This window comes from Somniosus microcephalus, unplaced genomic scaffold (assembly GCF_052327205.1).
Source record: "Somniosus microcephalus isolate GS21.2 unplaced genomic scaffold, FLI_Smic_1.0 unresolved_chr9, whole genome shotgun sequence".
Lineage (NCBI taxonomy): Eukaryota > Metazoa > Chordata > Chondrichthyes > Squaliformes > Somniosidae > Somniosus > Somniosus microcephalus.
Genome location: NW_028225187.1, coordinates 16,235,410 through 16,252,543, shown reverse-complemented (window position 1 = coordinate 16,252,543; position 17,134 = coordinate 16,235,410). Strand labels below are relative to the sequence as shown.

At 49.7% G+C, this 17,134-nt stretch overlaps 1 protein-coding gene across 1 annotated transcript in view; it reads left to right on the top strand.

Annotated features, from left to right (window-relative positions):
• Positions 1 to 17: 17 nt before the first annotated feature.
• Positions 18 to 17,134, top strand: part of tfpt (TCF3 (E2A) fusion partner) — a 29,365-nt gene continuing 12,248 nt past the window's right edge. Inside the window, exons 1-2 of the mRNA XM_085979540.1 lie at positions 18 to 691; positions 16,002 to 16,072. Of these exons, the coding sequence (XP_085835666.1) occupies positions 467 to 691; positions 16,002 to 16,072 (296 nt within the window). The 5' untranslated portion in view covers positions 18 to 466. The remainder of the gene's footprint in view (positions 692 to 16,001; positions 16,073 to 17,134) is intronic.

The window sequence follows — 17,134 nt, the reverse complement described above, 5'->3', positions numbered from 1 at the left end:
GGCCCGCCCCTTAGCAACACTTCCTCATTTGGCAGCCATTTTGAAGGGAGAGGTGGCCACTGTGAGGCATTGTGGGATTCAACCTTGGCCAAGGGGTTAAATTAGTGACTTAAAGCCACTTTTTTCCCCACTTTTCCCCCCTCTCTGAGCACTTTGATTGAAACGGCGATGATATTTATCACCTTTTAGGTGGGATACCCGCCTCCCGACAAGCGTTTGCCTTGACGTGACGCCAACCCAGCCAAGATGGCCGCCGGTCCTTAACTTTCCCCGGCTTGCCATTGGCCGGTTCCACTTTGGCGCTCAATTCTGCCCGCCCCGCCGCCGCCGACGCCAGATTAGGAAAAAAGGCTTCGAACAACGTCAACGCGGCCGGATATCGTCTCCCCTGAGCGTCCGACGGGCGCCGGTTGTCTGCCACTTTCGCCCTCGCTACCCCCCCCCGGCACCCTTGCCGCGCCCGGTGATGGCGGCGGTGGGTTTCGACGACTTCTCTGGCCCCTGCTCAGACCTGGCCCTGCCCCCGCTCTTCGGCGGCAACATCCTGGAGAGCGAGCTGGAGCAGGAGGTGGAGTTCACGGACGCGGGCATGAACGAGGACCAAGGCGAAGAGGAGGCCTACGAGCGGCAGAGGGAGCGCTATCGCAAGAAGTACCACGCCTTGCAGCGCCGGTGCAAGGAGATCGAGACGGTAAACTTCACCCGTACGCACCGGGGGCGGTTAGCGGTGGGTCAGACGTTGTCCTCTCCTCCCCTCTCTGGGACGTGCGGTTCAAACCCAGGCTCAGATAGAGGGGCGAAAGGCTCCACGCTCTGTGGCACTGGGCGAGGCAGTATACCTGGTGCCAGTACTGAGGGAGTGCTGCACTGTCGGAGGTAGATGTATATACTCTAGGACTCGAGCCCCATAATCCAGGCCCACACTCCCCGGTGCCAGTACTGAGGGAGTGCTGCACTGTCGGAGGTAGATGTATATACTCTAGGACTCGAGCTCCATAATCCAGGCCCACACTCCCCGGTGCCAGTACTGAGGGAGCGCTGCACTGTCGGAGGTAGATGTATATACTCTAGGACTCGAGCCCCATAATCCAGGCCCACACTCCCCGGTGCCAGTGCTGAGGGAGCGCTGCACTGTCGGAGGTAGATGTATATACTCTAGGACTGGAGCCCCATAATCCAGGCCCACACTCCCCGGTGCCAGTACTGAGGGAGTGCTGCACTGTCGGAGGTAGATGTATATACTCTAGGACTCGAGCCCCATAATCCAGGCCCACACTGCCCGGTGCCAGTACTGAGGGAGCGCTGCACTGTCGGAGGTAGATGTATATACTCTCGGACCCGAGCCCCATAATCCAGGCCCACACTCCCCGGTGCCAGTACTGAGGGAGCGCTGCACTGTCGGAGGTAGATGTATATACTCTCGGACTCGAGCCCCATAATCCAGGCCCACACTCCCCGGTGCCAGTACTGAGGGAGTGCTGCACTGTCGGAGGTAGATGTATATACTCTAGGACTCGAGTCCCATAATCCAGGCCCACACTCCCCGGTGCCAGTACTGAGGGAGCGCTGCACTGTCGGAAGTAGATGTATATACTCTCGGACTCGAGCCCCATAATCCAGGCCCACACTCCCCGGTGCCAGTACTGAGGGAGCGCTGCACTGTCGGAGGTAGATGTATATACTCTAGGACTCGAGCCCCATAATCCAGGCCCACACTCCCCGGTGCCAGTACTGAGGGAGCGCTGCACTGTCGGAGGTGCTGTCTTTAACCGAGGCCCCCTTCTGCACTCTCAGTTGGATGTGAAAGATCCCACGGACACGATTGGAATAAGAGCAGGGGAGTTCTCCGCGTTGTGCTGGGCTCAATGCTCCTGTCTCGATCAGCACGGCAGCTGGCTCATAGAAACATAGAAGATAGGAGCAGGAGTCGGCCATTCGGCCCCTCGAGCCTGCTCCGCCATTCAATGAGATCATGGCTGATCATCCAAATTCAGTACCCTGTCCCTGCTTTCTCCCCATATCCCTTGATCCCTTTAGCCTTAAGAAATATATCCAACTCCTTCTTGAATATATTTAATGAATTGGCCTCCACTGCCCTGTGTGGCAGAGAATTCCACAGGTTCACCACTCTCTGGGTGAAGAAATCCCTCCTCATCTCAGTCCTAAATGGCTTACCCCTTATCCTTAGACTGTGACCCCTGGTTCCGGACTCCCCCGTCTCATGGCTCTTTGTGGGATCCTGCTGTGCGTACAACGGCTGGCGGCTTTGGCAACAGAACAAGTGACTTCAGCGTGATTCACTGGGTGTGATGGGATTGAGGAGGTATCTGAACGATTGGGTAAAGAGCCCGATTTAAAACTAATAATGAACTCGGATGACACCAGACCTGAGAGGTTACAACCATCAGGAAAGATTGAACAGGCTGGGGCTGTTTTCTCTAGAAAAGGGAAGGATGAGGGGGTGACTTTTCTTTTATTCATTGATGGGATGTGGGCGTCGCTGGCTGGCTAGGCCTGCATTTAGTGCCCATCCCTAATTGCCCTTGAGAAGATGGTGGTGAGCCGCCTTCTTGAACCGCTGCAGTCCATATGGTGTAGGTACACCCACAATGCTGTTAGGAAGGGAGTTCCAGGATTTTGGCCCAGCGACAGTGAAGGAACGGCGATACAGGTCCAAGTCAGGATGGTGTGTGGCTTGGAGGGGAACTTGTAGGTGGTGATGTTCCCATGCGTCTGCTGCCCTTGTCCTTCTAAGTGGTAGAGGTCGCGGGTTTGGAAGGTGCTGTTGAAGGAGCTTTGGCGAGTTGCTGCAGTGCATCTTGTAGATGGTACACACTGCAGCCACAGTGCGCCGGTGGTGGAGGGAGTGAATGTTTAAGGTGGTGGATGGAGTACCAATCAAGCGGGCTGCTTTATCCTGAATGGTGCCGAGCTTCTTGAGTGTTGTTGGAGCTGCACTCATCCAGGCAAGTGGAGAGTGTTCCATCACACTCCTGACTTGTGCCTTGTAGATGGTGGAAAGGCTTTGGGGAGTCAGGAGGTGAGACACTCGCCACAGAATTCCCAGCCTCTGGCCTGCTCTTGTAGCCACAGTATTTATATGGCTGGTCCAGTTCAGTTTCTGATCATTGGTAACCCCCAGGATGTTGATAGTGGGGGATTCAGCGATGGTAATGCCATTGAATGTCAAGGGGAGATGGTTAGAGTCTCGCTTGTTGGAGATGGTCATTGCCTGGCACTTGTGTGGTGCGAATGTTACTTGCCACTTGTCAGCCCAAGTCTGAATGTTGTCCAGGTCTTGCTGATAGAGGGGACACCAGAACTAGAGGCCATCAACATAAGATAGTCACTAATAAATCCAATAGGGAATTCAGGAGAAGCTTCTTTACCCAGAGAGTGGTGAGAATGTGGAACTCGCTACCACAGGGAGTGGTTGAGGCGAATTGCTGTGTGCAGTTCTGGTCACCATGTTACAGGAAAGATGTGATCGCACTGGAACATAACATAAGAGCATAATGTAGTATAATGTGGATAAATGCGAGGTTATCCACTTTGGTGGCAAAAACAGGAAGGCAGATTATTATCTGAACGGCAATAGATTGGGAGAAGGGGAAGTGCAACGAGACCTGGGTGTCCTTGTGCACCAGTCGCTGAAGGTAAGCATGCAGGTGCAGCAGGCGGTTAAGAAGGCAAATGGTATGTTGGCCTTCGTAGCGAGAGGATTCGAGTACAGGAACAAGGATGTCTTGCTGCAGTTGTACAGGGCCTTGTTGAGACCACACCTTGAGTATTGTGTGCAGTTTTGGTCGCCTTATCTGAGGAAGGATGTTCTTGCCATGGAGGGAGTTCAGCGAAGATTCACCAGGCTGATACCTGGGATGGCAGGAATGACGTATGAGGAGAGATTGAGTCGATTAGGCTTATATTCGCTAGAGTTTAGAAGAATGAGAGGGGATCTCATTGAAACTTATAAAATTCTAACAGGACTAGACAGACTAGATGCAGGAAGGATGTTCCCGATGGACAGGGAGTCCAGAACCAGGGGTCACAGTCTAAGGATAAGGGGTAAGCCATTCATTTCCTATCTTCTATGGGGTCGGAAGCTCGAGGGGCCATAAGAACATAAGAACATAAGAAATAGGAGCAGGAGTAGGCCAATCGGCCCCTCGAGCCTGCTCCGCCATTCAATAAGATCATGGCTGATCTGATCCTAACCTCAAATCTACTTTCACTCTCCACCCCACCCGAACCCATGTGATCTCCCTGGAGAGGCGAAAAACCAGATAAAAACCCAATGGCCAATTTGGGAGAAAAAATCTGGGAAATTCCTCTCCGACCCATCTAGGCGATCGAAACTCGTCCAGGAGATCACTCTGTCGCTATATTTTCACAGTACTTACCTTGTGTAAAAGGTGATCTCCACCCCAGCCAGGAACAGGAACAGAACCATCTCCTGAATCTAACAGAATTAGAACACGAGAAATAGGAGCAGGATCAGGCTACACGGCCCCTGGGCCCGCTCCGCTACCCACAGGACCATGACCGATCCGAACCTAGACTCATGTCCAATTTCCTGCCCGCTCCCCGTAACCCCTAATTCCCTTTACTTCTAGGAAACTATCTATTTCTGTTTTAAATTTATTTAATGATGTAGCTTCTACAGCTTTCTGGGGCAGCAAATTCCACAAACCTACCACCCTCTGAGTGAAGAAGTTTCTCCTCATCTCAGTTTTGAATGAGCAGCCCCTTATTCTAAGACTATGCCCCCTAGTTCTAGTTTCATCCATCATTGGGAACATCCTCACCGCATCCACCCGATCCAACCCCTTCACAATCTTATATGTTTCAATAAGATCGCCTCTCATTCTTCTGAACTCCAATGAGTAGAGTCCCAATCTACTCAACCTCTCCTCATATGTCCACCCCCTTATCCCCGGGATTAACCAAGTGAACCTTCTTTGTACTGACTCGAGAGCAAGTATGTCCTTTCTTAAGTATGGACACCAAAACTGTATGCAGTATTCCAGGTGCGGTCTCACCAATACCTTGTACAACTGCAGCAATACCTCCCTGTTTTTATATTCCATCCCCCTAGCAATAAAAGCCAACATAAGAAGAAATTGGAGCAGGAGTAGGCCATACGGCCCCTCGGGCCTGCTCCGCCATTCAATAGGATCATGGCTGATCTGAATCTAGACTCACGTCCACTTCCCTGCCCTCTCCCCGTAACCCCTAATTCCCTTATCAGCTAGGAAACTGTCTATCTCCATTTTAAATTTATTTAATGTTGCAGCTTCCACAGCTCTCTGAGGTAGCAAATTCCATAGATTTACTACCCTCTGAGTGAAGAAGTTTCTCCTCATCTCAGTTTTGAAAGGGCAGCCCCTTATTCTAAGATTATGCCCCCTAGTTCTAGTCTCACCCATCAGTGGAAACATCCTCACCGCATCCACCCGATCAAGCCCCCTCACAATCTTATATGTTTCGATAAGATCGCCTCTCATTCTTCTGAACTCCAATGAGTAGAGTCCCAACCTACTCAACCTTTCCTCATACGTCAACCCCCTCATCTCCGGAATCAACCGAGTGAACCTTCTCTGAACCGCCTCGAGAGCAAGTATATCTTTTCTTAAATATGGAAACCAAAACTGTACGCAATATTCCAGGTGTGGCCTCACCAGTACCCTGTATAACTGAAGCAAGACTTCCCTGCTTTTATACTCCATCCCCCTTGCAATAAAAGCCAACATTCCATTGGCCTTCCTGATCACCTGCTGCACCTGCATACTAACCTTCTGTGTTTCATGCACCAGGACCCCCAGATCCCTTTGTACTACAGTACTTTCCAGTTTCTTGCCATTAAGATAATAACTTGCTCTACGATTTTTCCTGCCAAAGTGCATAACCTCACACTTTCTAATATTGTATTCCATCTGCCAAATCTCTGCCCACTTACTTAGCCTGTCTATGTCCCTTTGCAGGTTTTTTATGTCCTCCTCACTCACTACTTTCCCTCCCATCTTTGTATCATCTGCAAACTTTGATATGTTACACTCGGTCCCCTCCTCCAAATCGTTAATATAGATTGTAAAGAGTTGGGGACCCAGCACTGACCTCTGTGGAACACCACTAGTTACTGATTGCCAGTCTGAGCATGAACCATTTATCCCAACTCTCTGCTTTCTGTTAGATAGCCAATCCTCCACCCATGCCAGAATATTACACCCAATCCCGTGATTTTTTATCTTGAGCAATAATCTTTTGTGTGGCACCTTGTCAAATGCCTTTTGGAAGTCTAAATACACTACGTCCACTGGTTCCCCTTTATCCACCCTGTATGTTACTTCCTCAAAGAACTCAAGCAAATTTGTCAAACATGACTTTCCCTTCATAAAACCATGCTGACTTTGTCCTATTAAATTATGTTTATCCAAATGTCCCGTTACTGTCTCCTTAATAATGGACTCTAAAATTTTACCAACCACAGATGTTAGGCTAACAGGTCTATAGTTTCCAGCCTTCTGCCTACTACCCTTTTTAAATAAGGGTGTTACATTAGCAGTTTTCCAGTCTACCGGGACCTTTGCTGAGTCCAGGGAGTTTTGGAAAATTATTACCAATGCATCCACAATCCCTACCGCCACTTCCCTCAAGACCCTAGGATGTAAGCCATCCGGTCCGGGGGATTTATCCGCCTTCAGTCCCATTATTTTACCAAGTACCACTTCCTTAGTGATTTTAATCATATTTAGCTCCTCCCCCCCAGAGCCCCCTGTTTGTCCAGTCTTGGGATATTCTTAGCGTCCTCTACCGTAAAGACTGATACAAAATATTTGTTCAGCGTTTTTGCCATCTCCATGTTTCCCACCATTAATTTCCCGGTCTCATCCTCTAAGGGACCAACATTTACTTTAGCCACCCTTTTTCTTTTTATATAACTATAGAAACTCTTACTATCTGTTTTTATATGTTTTGCTAATTTACTTTCATAATCTATCTTCCCTTTCTTAATCAATCTTTTAGTTATTTTTTGCTGTCTTTTAAAGACTTCCCAATCCTCTATCCTCCCACTAGATTTGGCTACCTTATATGCCCTTGTTTTTAGTCGGATACTATCCTTAATTACTTTACTTACCCACGGATGGCTGTCTTTTATTTTACACCCTTTTTTCCTCAGTGGAATATATATTTTTTGGAAGTTGTAAAATAACTCCTTAAATGTACACCACTGATCATGTACCGTCTTACCCTTTAATCTATTTTCCCAGTCCACTCTAATTAATTCTGCTCTCATACCTTCATAGTCTCCTTTATTCAAGCTCAGCACGCTTGTTTGTCTTCTATGTTTCTGCGTAAGAAATAGGAGCAGGAATAGGCCCCTTGCCCCCTCGAGCCTGCTCCGCCATTCAATGAGATCATGGCTGATCTTGGGCTCAAAGCCACTTCCCTGCCCGCTCCCCATAACCCTTCACTCCCTTATCTTGCAAAAATCTGTCGATCTTCACCTTAAATGTATTTAATGACCCAGCCTCCACAGCCCTCTGAGAGAAGAAATTCCTCCTCATCTCAGTTCTAAAAGGGCGACCCTTTATTTTGAGACTGTGCCCCCGAGTTCTAGATTTCCCCACGAGGGGAAACATCCTCTCTGCATCTACCCTGTCGAGGCCCCTCAGAATCTTATATGTTTCAATAAGATCACCTCTCATTCTTCTAAACTCCAATAAATATAGGCCCAACCTGCTCAACCTTTCTTCATAAGTCAACCCCCCTCATCTCTGGAATTAACCTCGTGAATCGTCTCTGAACTGCCTCCAATGCAAGTATATTCTTCCTTAATTAAGGAGACCAAAACTGTACGCAGTACTCCAGGTGTGGTCTCACCAATACCCTGTACAGTTGTAGCAGGACTTCCCTGCTTTTATACTCCAAACCCCTTGTAATAAAGGCCAACATTCCATTTGCCTTTTTGATTACTTGCTGTACCTGCATGCCAACTTTTTGTGTTTCATGCACAAGGACCCCCAGGTCCCTCTGAACTACAGCATTTTGTAATCTCTTGTTGAGATACCGCGGCAAAGGTGGGAGTCGAGACCAGAGTTAGTGAACCACCACTGCTTTAATCAACCTCATGGCAAAGAGGAACTGGAAAAGCCCGCGCAACCACTTAAATACTCCCCAGACAGGAAGTGATCCCGGCAGCCTGTCCCTGCGGGAAACAAGTTGCTGGAGGAAAGGGCCCCCGGCTGGGGGCGTCTGTTTAAACTGTCCGTGCCGCCGTGAGCGGATTATGTCCAGTAGTGGCGTGTCGCCACAGAGCTCCCCGCAGAATCCGCTTAGGAGGAGTGGACGAGTCGTGACGGTGGTCTAATGGTTCTGCCGGAGCGGCTCTGAGTGGTCGCCAGTCTAGTTGGTGGGGCCGGGCGGTTCGCCGCCGGCTGTGCTGGCTTGCTGGCGGGACGGCCTCTAGTTGGAGGTCGGGCCAGATGTTCGTACTTGCCTTCCGCTGGTGGCTCCTGCAGCGCTGCCCAAACCTTGGGGACTGTGGCGTAGGTGAGAGAGGAGACGAGGTGGTTGTACTTCGTGGCGTCGACTGTAATGTGTTTCAGCCGGAATCTGGACTCGGCTTGAACAAACCAGGCTTCGGCCAGGTTCTCCCAAAAGTCCGGTAGTTTAACCGTGACTGCGTTTGTATCCGCCATGCTAGCTTAGGATTCGTCCTGAGCGTCGGGGTCACCAGTGTTGAGATACCGCGGCAAACGTGGGAGTCGAGACCAGAGTTAGTGAAACACAACTGCTTTTATCAACCTCATGGCAAAGAGGAACTGGAAAAGCCCGCGCAACCACTTAAATACTCCCCAGACAGGAAGTGCTCCCGGCAGCCTGTCCCTGCGGGAAACAAGTTGCTGGAGGAAAGGGCCCCCGGCTGGGGGCGTCTGTTTAAACTGTCCGTGCCGCCGTGAGCGGATTATGTCCAGTAGTGGCGTGTCGCCACACTCTCTCCATTTAAATAATAATTTGCTTTTTTATTTTTCCTGCCAAAGTGGATAACCTCGCACTTTCCCACATTATACTCCATCTGCTGAACGTTTGCCCGCTCACTTAGCCCGTCTATATCCCTTTGCAGGTTCTTTGAGTCCTCTGCACAACTTGCTTTCCCACCCGTCCTTGTATCATCCGCAAACTCGGCGACATTACACTCGGTCCCTTCATCCAAGTCATTAATGTAGATTGTATATAGTTGAGGCCCCAGCACCGATCCCTATGGCACCCCACTAGTTACCGTTTGCCAACCGGAAAATGACCCATTGATCCCGACTCTCTGCTTTCTGTTAGTTAGCCAATTCTCTATCCATTCATGCTAATATATTACCCCCAATTCCGTGAGCTCTTATCTTATGCAGTAACCTTTTATGTGGCACCATATCGAGAGGGTACAGAGGAGATTTACGGAGGACGTTGCCAGGACTGGGGAATTTTAGCGATGAGGAGAGATTGGATAGGCTGAAGGTTGATTTCTGTGGAACAGAGGAGGCTGAGGGGAGATTTAATTGAGCTGTATAAAATTATGAGGGGTCTAGATAGAGTGGATAAGGAGGGACCTATTTCCCTTAGCAGAGAGGGGTCAATAACCAGGGGGCATAGATTGAAAGTAATTGGGAGAAGGATTAGAGGCGAGTTGAGGAGAACGTTCTTCATCCAGAGGGTGGTGAGGGTCTGGAACTCACTGCCTGAAAGGGTGGTCGAGGCAGGAACCCTCATCACATTTAAACTGTACTTGGATGTGTGCTTGAAGTGCCGTAACCAGCAGGGCTACGGAGCAAGAGCTGGAAAGTGGGATTAGGCTGGATCGCTCCTTGTCGGCCGGCATGGACACGAGGGGCCGAATGGCCTCCGTCTGTACCGTAAACTTCTATGATTCAATAGCATCGAGGCATTCAACGAGACCTGGGTGTCCTTGCGCACCAGTCGCTGAAAGTAAACATGCAGGTGCAGCAGGCGGTGAAGAAGGCAAATGGTATGTTGGCCTTCGTAGCGAGAGGATTCGAGTACAGGAACAAGGATGTCTTGCTGCAGTTGTACAGGGCCTTGGTGAGACCGCACCTTGAGTATTGTGTGCAGTTTTGGTCGCCTTATCTGAGGAAGGATGTTCTTGCCATGGAGGGAGTGCAGCAAAGATTCACCAGGCTGATACCTGGGATGGCAGGAATGACGTATGAGGAGAGATTGGGTCGATTGGGCTTGTACTCGCTGGAGTTTAGAAGAATGAGAGGGGATCTCATTGAAACTTATAAAATTCTAACAGGACTAGACAGACTAGATGCAGGAAGGATGTTCCCGATGGCAGGGGAGTCCAGAACCAGGGGTCACAGTCTAAGGATAAGGGGTAAGCCATTTAGGACTGAGATGAGGAGGAATTTCTTCACCCAGAGAGTGGTGAACCTGTGGAATTCTCTGCCACAGAAGGCAGTAGAGGCCAGTTCATTAAATATATTCAAGAAGGAGGTGGATATATTTCTTAAGGCTAAAGGGATCAAGGAGTATGTGTAGTGTATGTAACCTGTACCACCTTAAGAGGATACCTTAAGGTGATGGACTACTTTCTGATGGCTCCTGTACATTGTAGTACCGGTGGTGACCACACCGGTATATAAACCCTGTGGAGCAAAGTGTATTTCAGTTCAGCCCTGACCCTCAGTTACTAAAGACCTGTTTAAGTATTCTGTAGTCTGTGTCCAGTTATTCAGCATAACTACATTTGAAAGCACAGACTCAACAGTGGCGACGAGTCTGATCGTACCTAGCGGCAGTTTTGCATCCAAGGAAGCTTCGTCCTCAGAACGGGCGTCGAAAAGGGGCATCCGCCCTCAACATCCTGCTGAGCACTGCATCGCACGGGAGGCCATCGGGAACCCGGGTTGGTTTGCTGGCCACGAAGTCCACCATCAGCAACAGGCAGTGATCATCCCTTCTACGACAGCGGCGGGTAAGCCCGATCGAGCGGCACGGAGGGGAAGTCGGCCGAGTTGTCAGTGGGAGAAGGGGAGGGAAAACGAAGAAAAGGGCGGAGAACACGACCGCAGCCGGTGTCAGGGGCCAGACTGCAATCGGGGCAGAGACGCGCAGCAGCCAGAAAAGCATTGATGTCCACAAGGACCGCAGGAGCGGCGGGGAACAAGAGCTGCAGCGTCGGGGGAAATAAAGGACCGCTGGGAGGCGAGAGCGGCAACAGCGTGGTAATCGCCATTTTTAGTCGGCGGGGGAAGAAGACAAGCGCGGGAAAAGCCGCCAAGCGCGGGAAGCCGCCATTTTGAAAAATAAAATAAAATAATCATAATCCGAAGGAAAGGAAACTCAACAAGGATGCCAAAAACGGGTAACATCACTGCTTTTGATAGCGATGTAGAAGATTGGGCCACTTATGTGGAACGCGTTGAAGTTTACTGTACAGCGAATGAGGTACCGGTGGATAAGAAAGCACTAACCCTATTAAACTCGATGGGTGCGAAGACATACGGGTTATTAAGGAACCTTGTAACACCAGATAAACCGGTAGGAAAGAGTTTCGCGGAGATTGTTACTATCCTGCAAGAGCATTTAAACCCCACGCCGCTGCTGATAGCGGAACAATTTAAATTTTACAAAAGAATTCAACGTAAAGAGGAAAGCAACGCTGAATTCTTAATCGAACTGCACAAGTTATCAAAGTACTGTCGGTTCGGTACAGGACTAGCAGACGCTCTGAGAGATAAGTTTGTGTGTGGGCTACTAAGGGAAGGAACCCAGAAGCGACTGCTAGAGGAAAAGGATCTTACGCTGGACAAAGCTTTCTGCATTGCAGCATCGCACGAGGCAGCAGCACGAGGCACTGCAGAAATGCAGCAAAGGCCATTGGAATTCAGCACCAATGAAATGGCATTGGGCGCAGTAAAGTGCTATCGTTGCGGAAGGACAACGCATGACCAGAACCAGTGCTGGTTCAAAGATAAAGAATGCAGGCAATGTGGCAAACTTGGTCACATAGCGAGAGTATGCCGGTCAGGAAAGAAGACCAGCAGCAAAAAGTCGCCGCAGGAGAAGTACAAAAAAGTACACAAGGTGACAGAGAACAGTTCGGATGAACAGAAGACGGATTCAGACTCCAGCAGTAAGGAACTGGGTTGTCTAAAAATACATAATGTGGGTAACACAGCAGACCACCAAACTATCTGGCTCATGCTTCGGATAGCAGGAGTCCAAGTGAAGATGGAATTGGACACTGGATCAGCATTGACGGTCATGAATAAGCAAGATTACAAAAGGTTATTCTCACACATTCCCCTGAGGGATACGGAGATTGTATTGAAAACATACACGGGGCAAAGAGTATACCCCATCGGAAAGATAAAGGTAAAGGTGGTCTACAATGGTAAAGAAAGTCAGGAAATGGACTTGTATGTGTTACCTGAGGGAGGTCCGCCGCTACTGGGACGGGGATGGATCCAGAGAATAAATGTGGACTGGCATTCCTTACAAGCACTAACTAGATTCCTGTAAAGAGGACGACGTCAAACCTAAACGACTGTCCAAAATATTGGACGATGCTAAGGAGGTGTTCCAACAGGGACTGGGAACACTGAAAGGAATTACGGCAAACATCAAGGTTGAAGAACATGCAAACCCAAAATTTTTCAAAGCCAGACCGGTACCTTATGCGATACGACCTGCTGTGGAAGCAGAGCTGGAAGGGCTAGAACGTTCAGGGGTACTGTCAAAGGTGGACTGGAGCGAATGGGCCACACCCATTGTTCCCGTCATGAAGCGTTCGTTGAGCAACAAGCCGGGGGAACCTGGGAAGGTTCGCATCTGTGGCGATTTCAAGATCACTGTTAATCCGGTTCTTCACACGGTGCAATATCCGCTTCCGCGGATTGAGGATATCTTCGCTTCGCTGCCTGGCGGGAAACACTTCACCAAGATAGACCTGGCGCAGGCGTACCTACAGATGGAAGTTGATGAAGCGTCACGCCAGTATCTCACGATCAACACACATAAGGGCTTATATCGGTATAATAGACTGGTTTTTGGAGTGGCATCGGCTCCAGCGATTTGGCAAAGGGCCATGGAGCAGGTATTGCAGGGAATCCCAGGCACACAATGCTACCTGGACGACATTCTGATTACAGGAGATGATGATAAGGAACACCTCGTGAATTTGGAGCAGGTGCTCACCAGATTGAAAGAATATGGACTCAGAGTTAATCGCCAGAAATGTGAGTTCTTTCAGAAGCGAATCTCGTACTGCGGCCACGTCATTGACCAGGAGGGGCTTCATAAGTCACCTGACAAGATCGAAGCTGTTGTGAAGGCTCCCGCTCCGGAAAACGTATCCCAGTTGAGGTCGTTCCTTGGGTTGATTAACTATTACCACAAGTTTCTTCCAAATTTATCCACGGTGTTACACCCGCTGAACACTCTTTTGCAAATGGGAGTACCATGGAAGTGGAGCGAGGACTGTAAGCGGGCTTTTCAAAAAAGCAAGGCACTGATCACCTCTAAGGAAGTGTTGGCTCACTTTAACCCAACGCTGCCTATTCGCTTAGCTTGTGATGCTTCTCCATATGGTATCGGGGCAGTGCTCTCACATAAGTTGCCAAATGGCTCGGAAAGGCCAGTCGCTTTCGCATCCAGATCATTCACCTCCGCAGAGCGCAACTATGCTCAGATAGATAGGGAGGCTCTCAGCCTCGTGTGGGGAGTTAAGAAATTTAACCATTACCTGCAAGGCCAAAAGTTTACGCTGCTGACAGATCACCAGCCGTTGGTTTCCATTTTTAACCCTAAGAAGGGTGTTCCGGTTATGACGGCGCAGAGGCTTCAGAGATGGTCCCTTTTCCTAGGGGCACATCAATATGATATCGAATTCAAAGGTACAAAGCAACATAGTAATGCTGATGGGCTGTCGTGCCTGCCACTACTTACAGCAGAAGAGGCACCGGCAGTTGACCCTGTCGAGATATTTCACTCGACCATCATCGAATGCTTACCAGTCACCAATGCGAGTATTGAGAGAGAGACCCGAAACGACCCGACACTGTCTCGGGTCTACGATTTGACAGTGAAGGGATGGCCAGCACATGGCGAACCACTGTTACCTGCATTCTCAGCCAGACGAGAACAGCTGTCCGTCTGTCAAGGAACATTGATGTATGGAACAAGGGTGATTATTCCTCCTAAATTAAGGGAGAGAGTTCTGAAGGAACTGCACGAAGGTCATCTGGGGGGAGTCAAGATGAAAAGCCTTGCTAGGGCTTATGTGTGGTGGCCAGGTATCGACAAACAAATAGAGGATCTGACTAAAAGCTGCTCAGGGTGCCAAAAAGTTCAAAACGCACCTCCAATTGCACCGCTGCATCCGTGGGAATGGCCTTCAACCCCATGGCAACGTGTGCATATCGACTTTGCAGGTCCATTCATGGATTCCATGTTTTTGATAGCGGTAGACGCACATTCTAAATGGCCAGAAGTGATTAAGATGTCGACCACTACCTCTGAAAAGACGATCGCAGTTCTAAGAACCATATTTGCAAGGAATGGGTTGCCGGAACAAATATGTTCAGACAACAGACCACAGTTCATGTCAGAAGAATTCCAGAAATTCATGAAAAAGAATGGGGTGAAACACTATACATCTGCCCCATATCATCCGGCTACCAATGGGTTGGCCGAGAGATTTGTACAAACGTTCAAAAAGGCGATAAAGGCCATGAGCGATGACCATATTCCACTACAACACAAGGTGGACAATTTTCTGATGGCGTATCGAAACGCCACGCATGCAGTGACAAATCAAAGCCCTGCCATAATGTTCTATAACAGGAGGTTGCGGTCCCAGTTGGATTTGTTAAAACCCAATGTGCGTAGGGAAGTCGAAAACAAGCAATTCCAGCACGTAAATAACAAGGCCACTCGGAGTTTCGAAATAGGACAACCAGTGTTGGCCAGGGACTATAGGAATGATAAATGGCAATCCGGAACAATTCGTGCCAGACAAGGACCCTTGATTTACACGGTAGACGTTGGTGAGAACGTAATACGACGTCATGCTGACCAACTTGTGGAATCGAGAACAAGGGTCGACCCCATGTCTACGGCAGAGACACCAGTTGAAGAAGTTATTGAGCCTGTAGCATCTACCTCAGACTCGAACGTACATGATGATGTCCAATCCATAGGAGATCAAATGGATGAGTCACCCCAGCAACGAGAACCAGAGACCCCTGAAAGGCGTTATCCGGCCCGGATCAGGAGGCCTCCTCAGAGACTGAATCTTTGAACAGTTTTGTGTGAAAGTTGTATATATGTTATCCATGTTATGTTTAAATTGGGGTGTCCACTGTTAAGCTAAAAGGGGAGGAATTGTAGTGTATGTAACCTGTACCACCTTAAGAGGATACCTTAAGGTGATGGACTACTTTCTGATGGCTCCTGTACATTGTAGTACCGGTGGTGACCACACCGGTATATAAACCCTGTGGAGCAAAGTGTATTTCAGTTCAGCCCTGACCCTCAGTTACTAAAGACCTGTTTAAGTATTCTGTAGTCTGTGTCAAGTTATTCAGCATAACTGCATTTGAAAGCACAGACTCAACAGTATGGAGAGAAGGCAGGGACAGGGTACTGAATTTGGATGATCAGCCATGATCTCACTGAATGGCGGAGCGGGCTCGAGGGGCCGAATGGCCGACTCCTGCTCCTATCTTCTATGTTTCTATGTAAGCTGGATGAACACATGAGGGAGAAAGGGATAGAAGGATATGGTGCTGGGATGAGATGAAGAGGGGTGGGAGGAGGCTCGGGTGGAGCATAAACACCGGCACGGACCAGTTGGGTCGAATGGCCTGTTTCTATGCTGTACACATTCGATGCAATGAAGACTTAAGTGTTGAAGAGGGCGCTTACCTGGAGCTGGGCATGTTGACAATCTCAACCGTTTAATTCTCTTTTCCGGTCTGTTCTTTTAGGTGAACGAAATGCTGCTCAACAGACTGGAGTATGTCGGGAAGGTCACCCAGAGACTGAAGAAGGAACGAGGGTAATTTCTCCAATTGGTTGGGACCCCTGGGTTAGACAGAGAGGGGGAAATCAGCCAGGGTTCCTGCTCCTGATCACTGTCCAGTGAACCCTGGGTTAGAGAGAGGGTAAATCAGCCAGGGTTCCTGCTCCTGATCACTGTCCAGTGACCCCTGGGTTAGAGAGGAGAAATCAGCCAGGGTTCCTGCTCCTGATCACTGCCCAGTGACCCCTGGGTTAGAGAGAGGGGAAATCAGCCAGGGTTCCTGCTCCTGATCACTGTCCAGTGACCCCTGGGTTAGAGAGGAGAAATCAGCCAGGGTTCCTGCTCCTGATCACTGTCCAGTGACCCCTGGGTTAGAGAGAGGGGTAAATCAGCCAGGGTTCCTGCTCCTGATCACTGTCCAGTGACCCCTGGGTTAGAGAGGAGAAATCAGCCAGGGTTCCTGCTCCTGATCACTGCCCAGTGACCCCTGGGTTAGAGAGAGGGGAAATCAGCCAGGGTTCCTGCTCCTGATCACTGTCCAGTGACCCCTGGGTTAGAGAGAGGGGAAATCAGCCAGGGTTCCTGCTCCTGATCACTGCCCAGTGACCCCTGGGTTAGAGAGAGAGAGGAAATCAGCCAGGGTTCCTGCTCCTGATCACTGCCCAGTGACCCCTGGGTTAGAGAGAGGGGGGAAATCAGCCAGGGTTCCTGCTCCTGATCACTGTCCAGTGACCCCTGGGTTAGAGAGAGGGGAAATCAGCCAGGGTTCCTGCTCCTGATCACTGTCCAGTGACCCCTGGGTTAGAGAGAGGGGAAATCAGCCAGGGTTCCTGCTCCTGATCACTGTCCAGTGACCCCTGGGTAAGAGAGAGGGGGGAAATCAGCCAGGGTTCCTGCTCCTGATCACTGCCCAGTGACCCCTGGGTTAGAGAGAGAGGAAATCAGCCAGGGTTCCTGCTCCTGATTACTGTCCAGTGACCCCTGGGTTAGAGAGAGAGGGGAAATCAGCCAGGGTTCCTGCTCCTGATCACTGTCCAGTGACCCCTGGGTTAGAGAGAGAGGAAATCAGCCAGGGTTCCTGCTCCTGATCACTGTCCA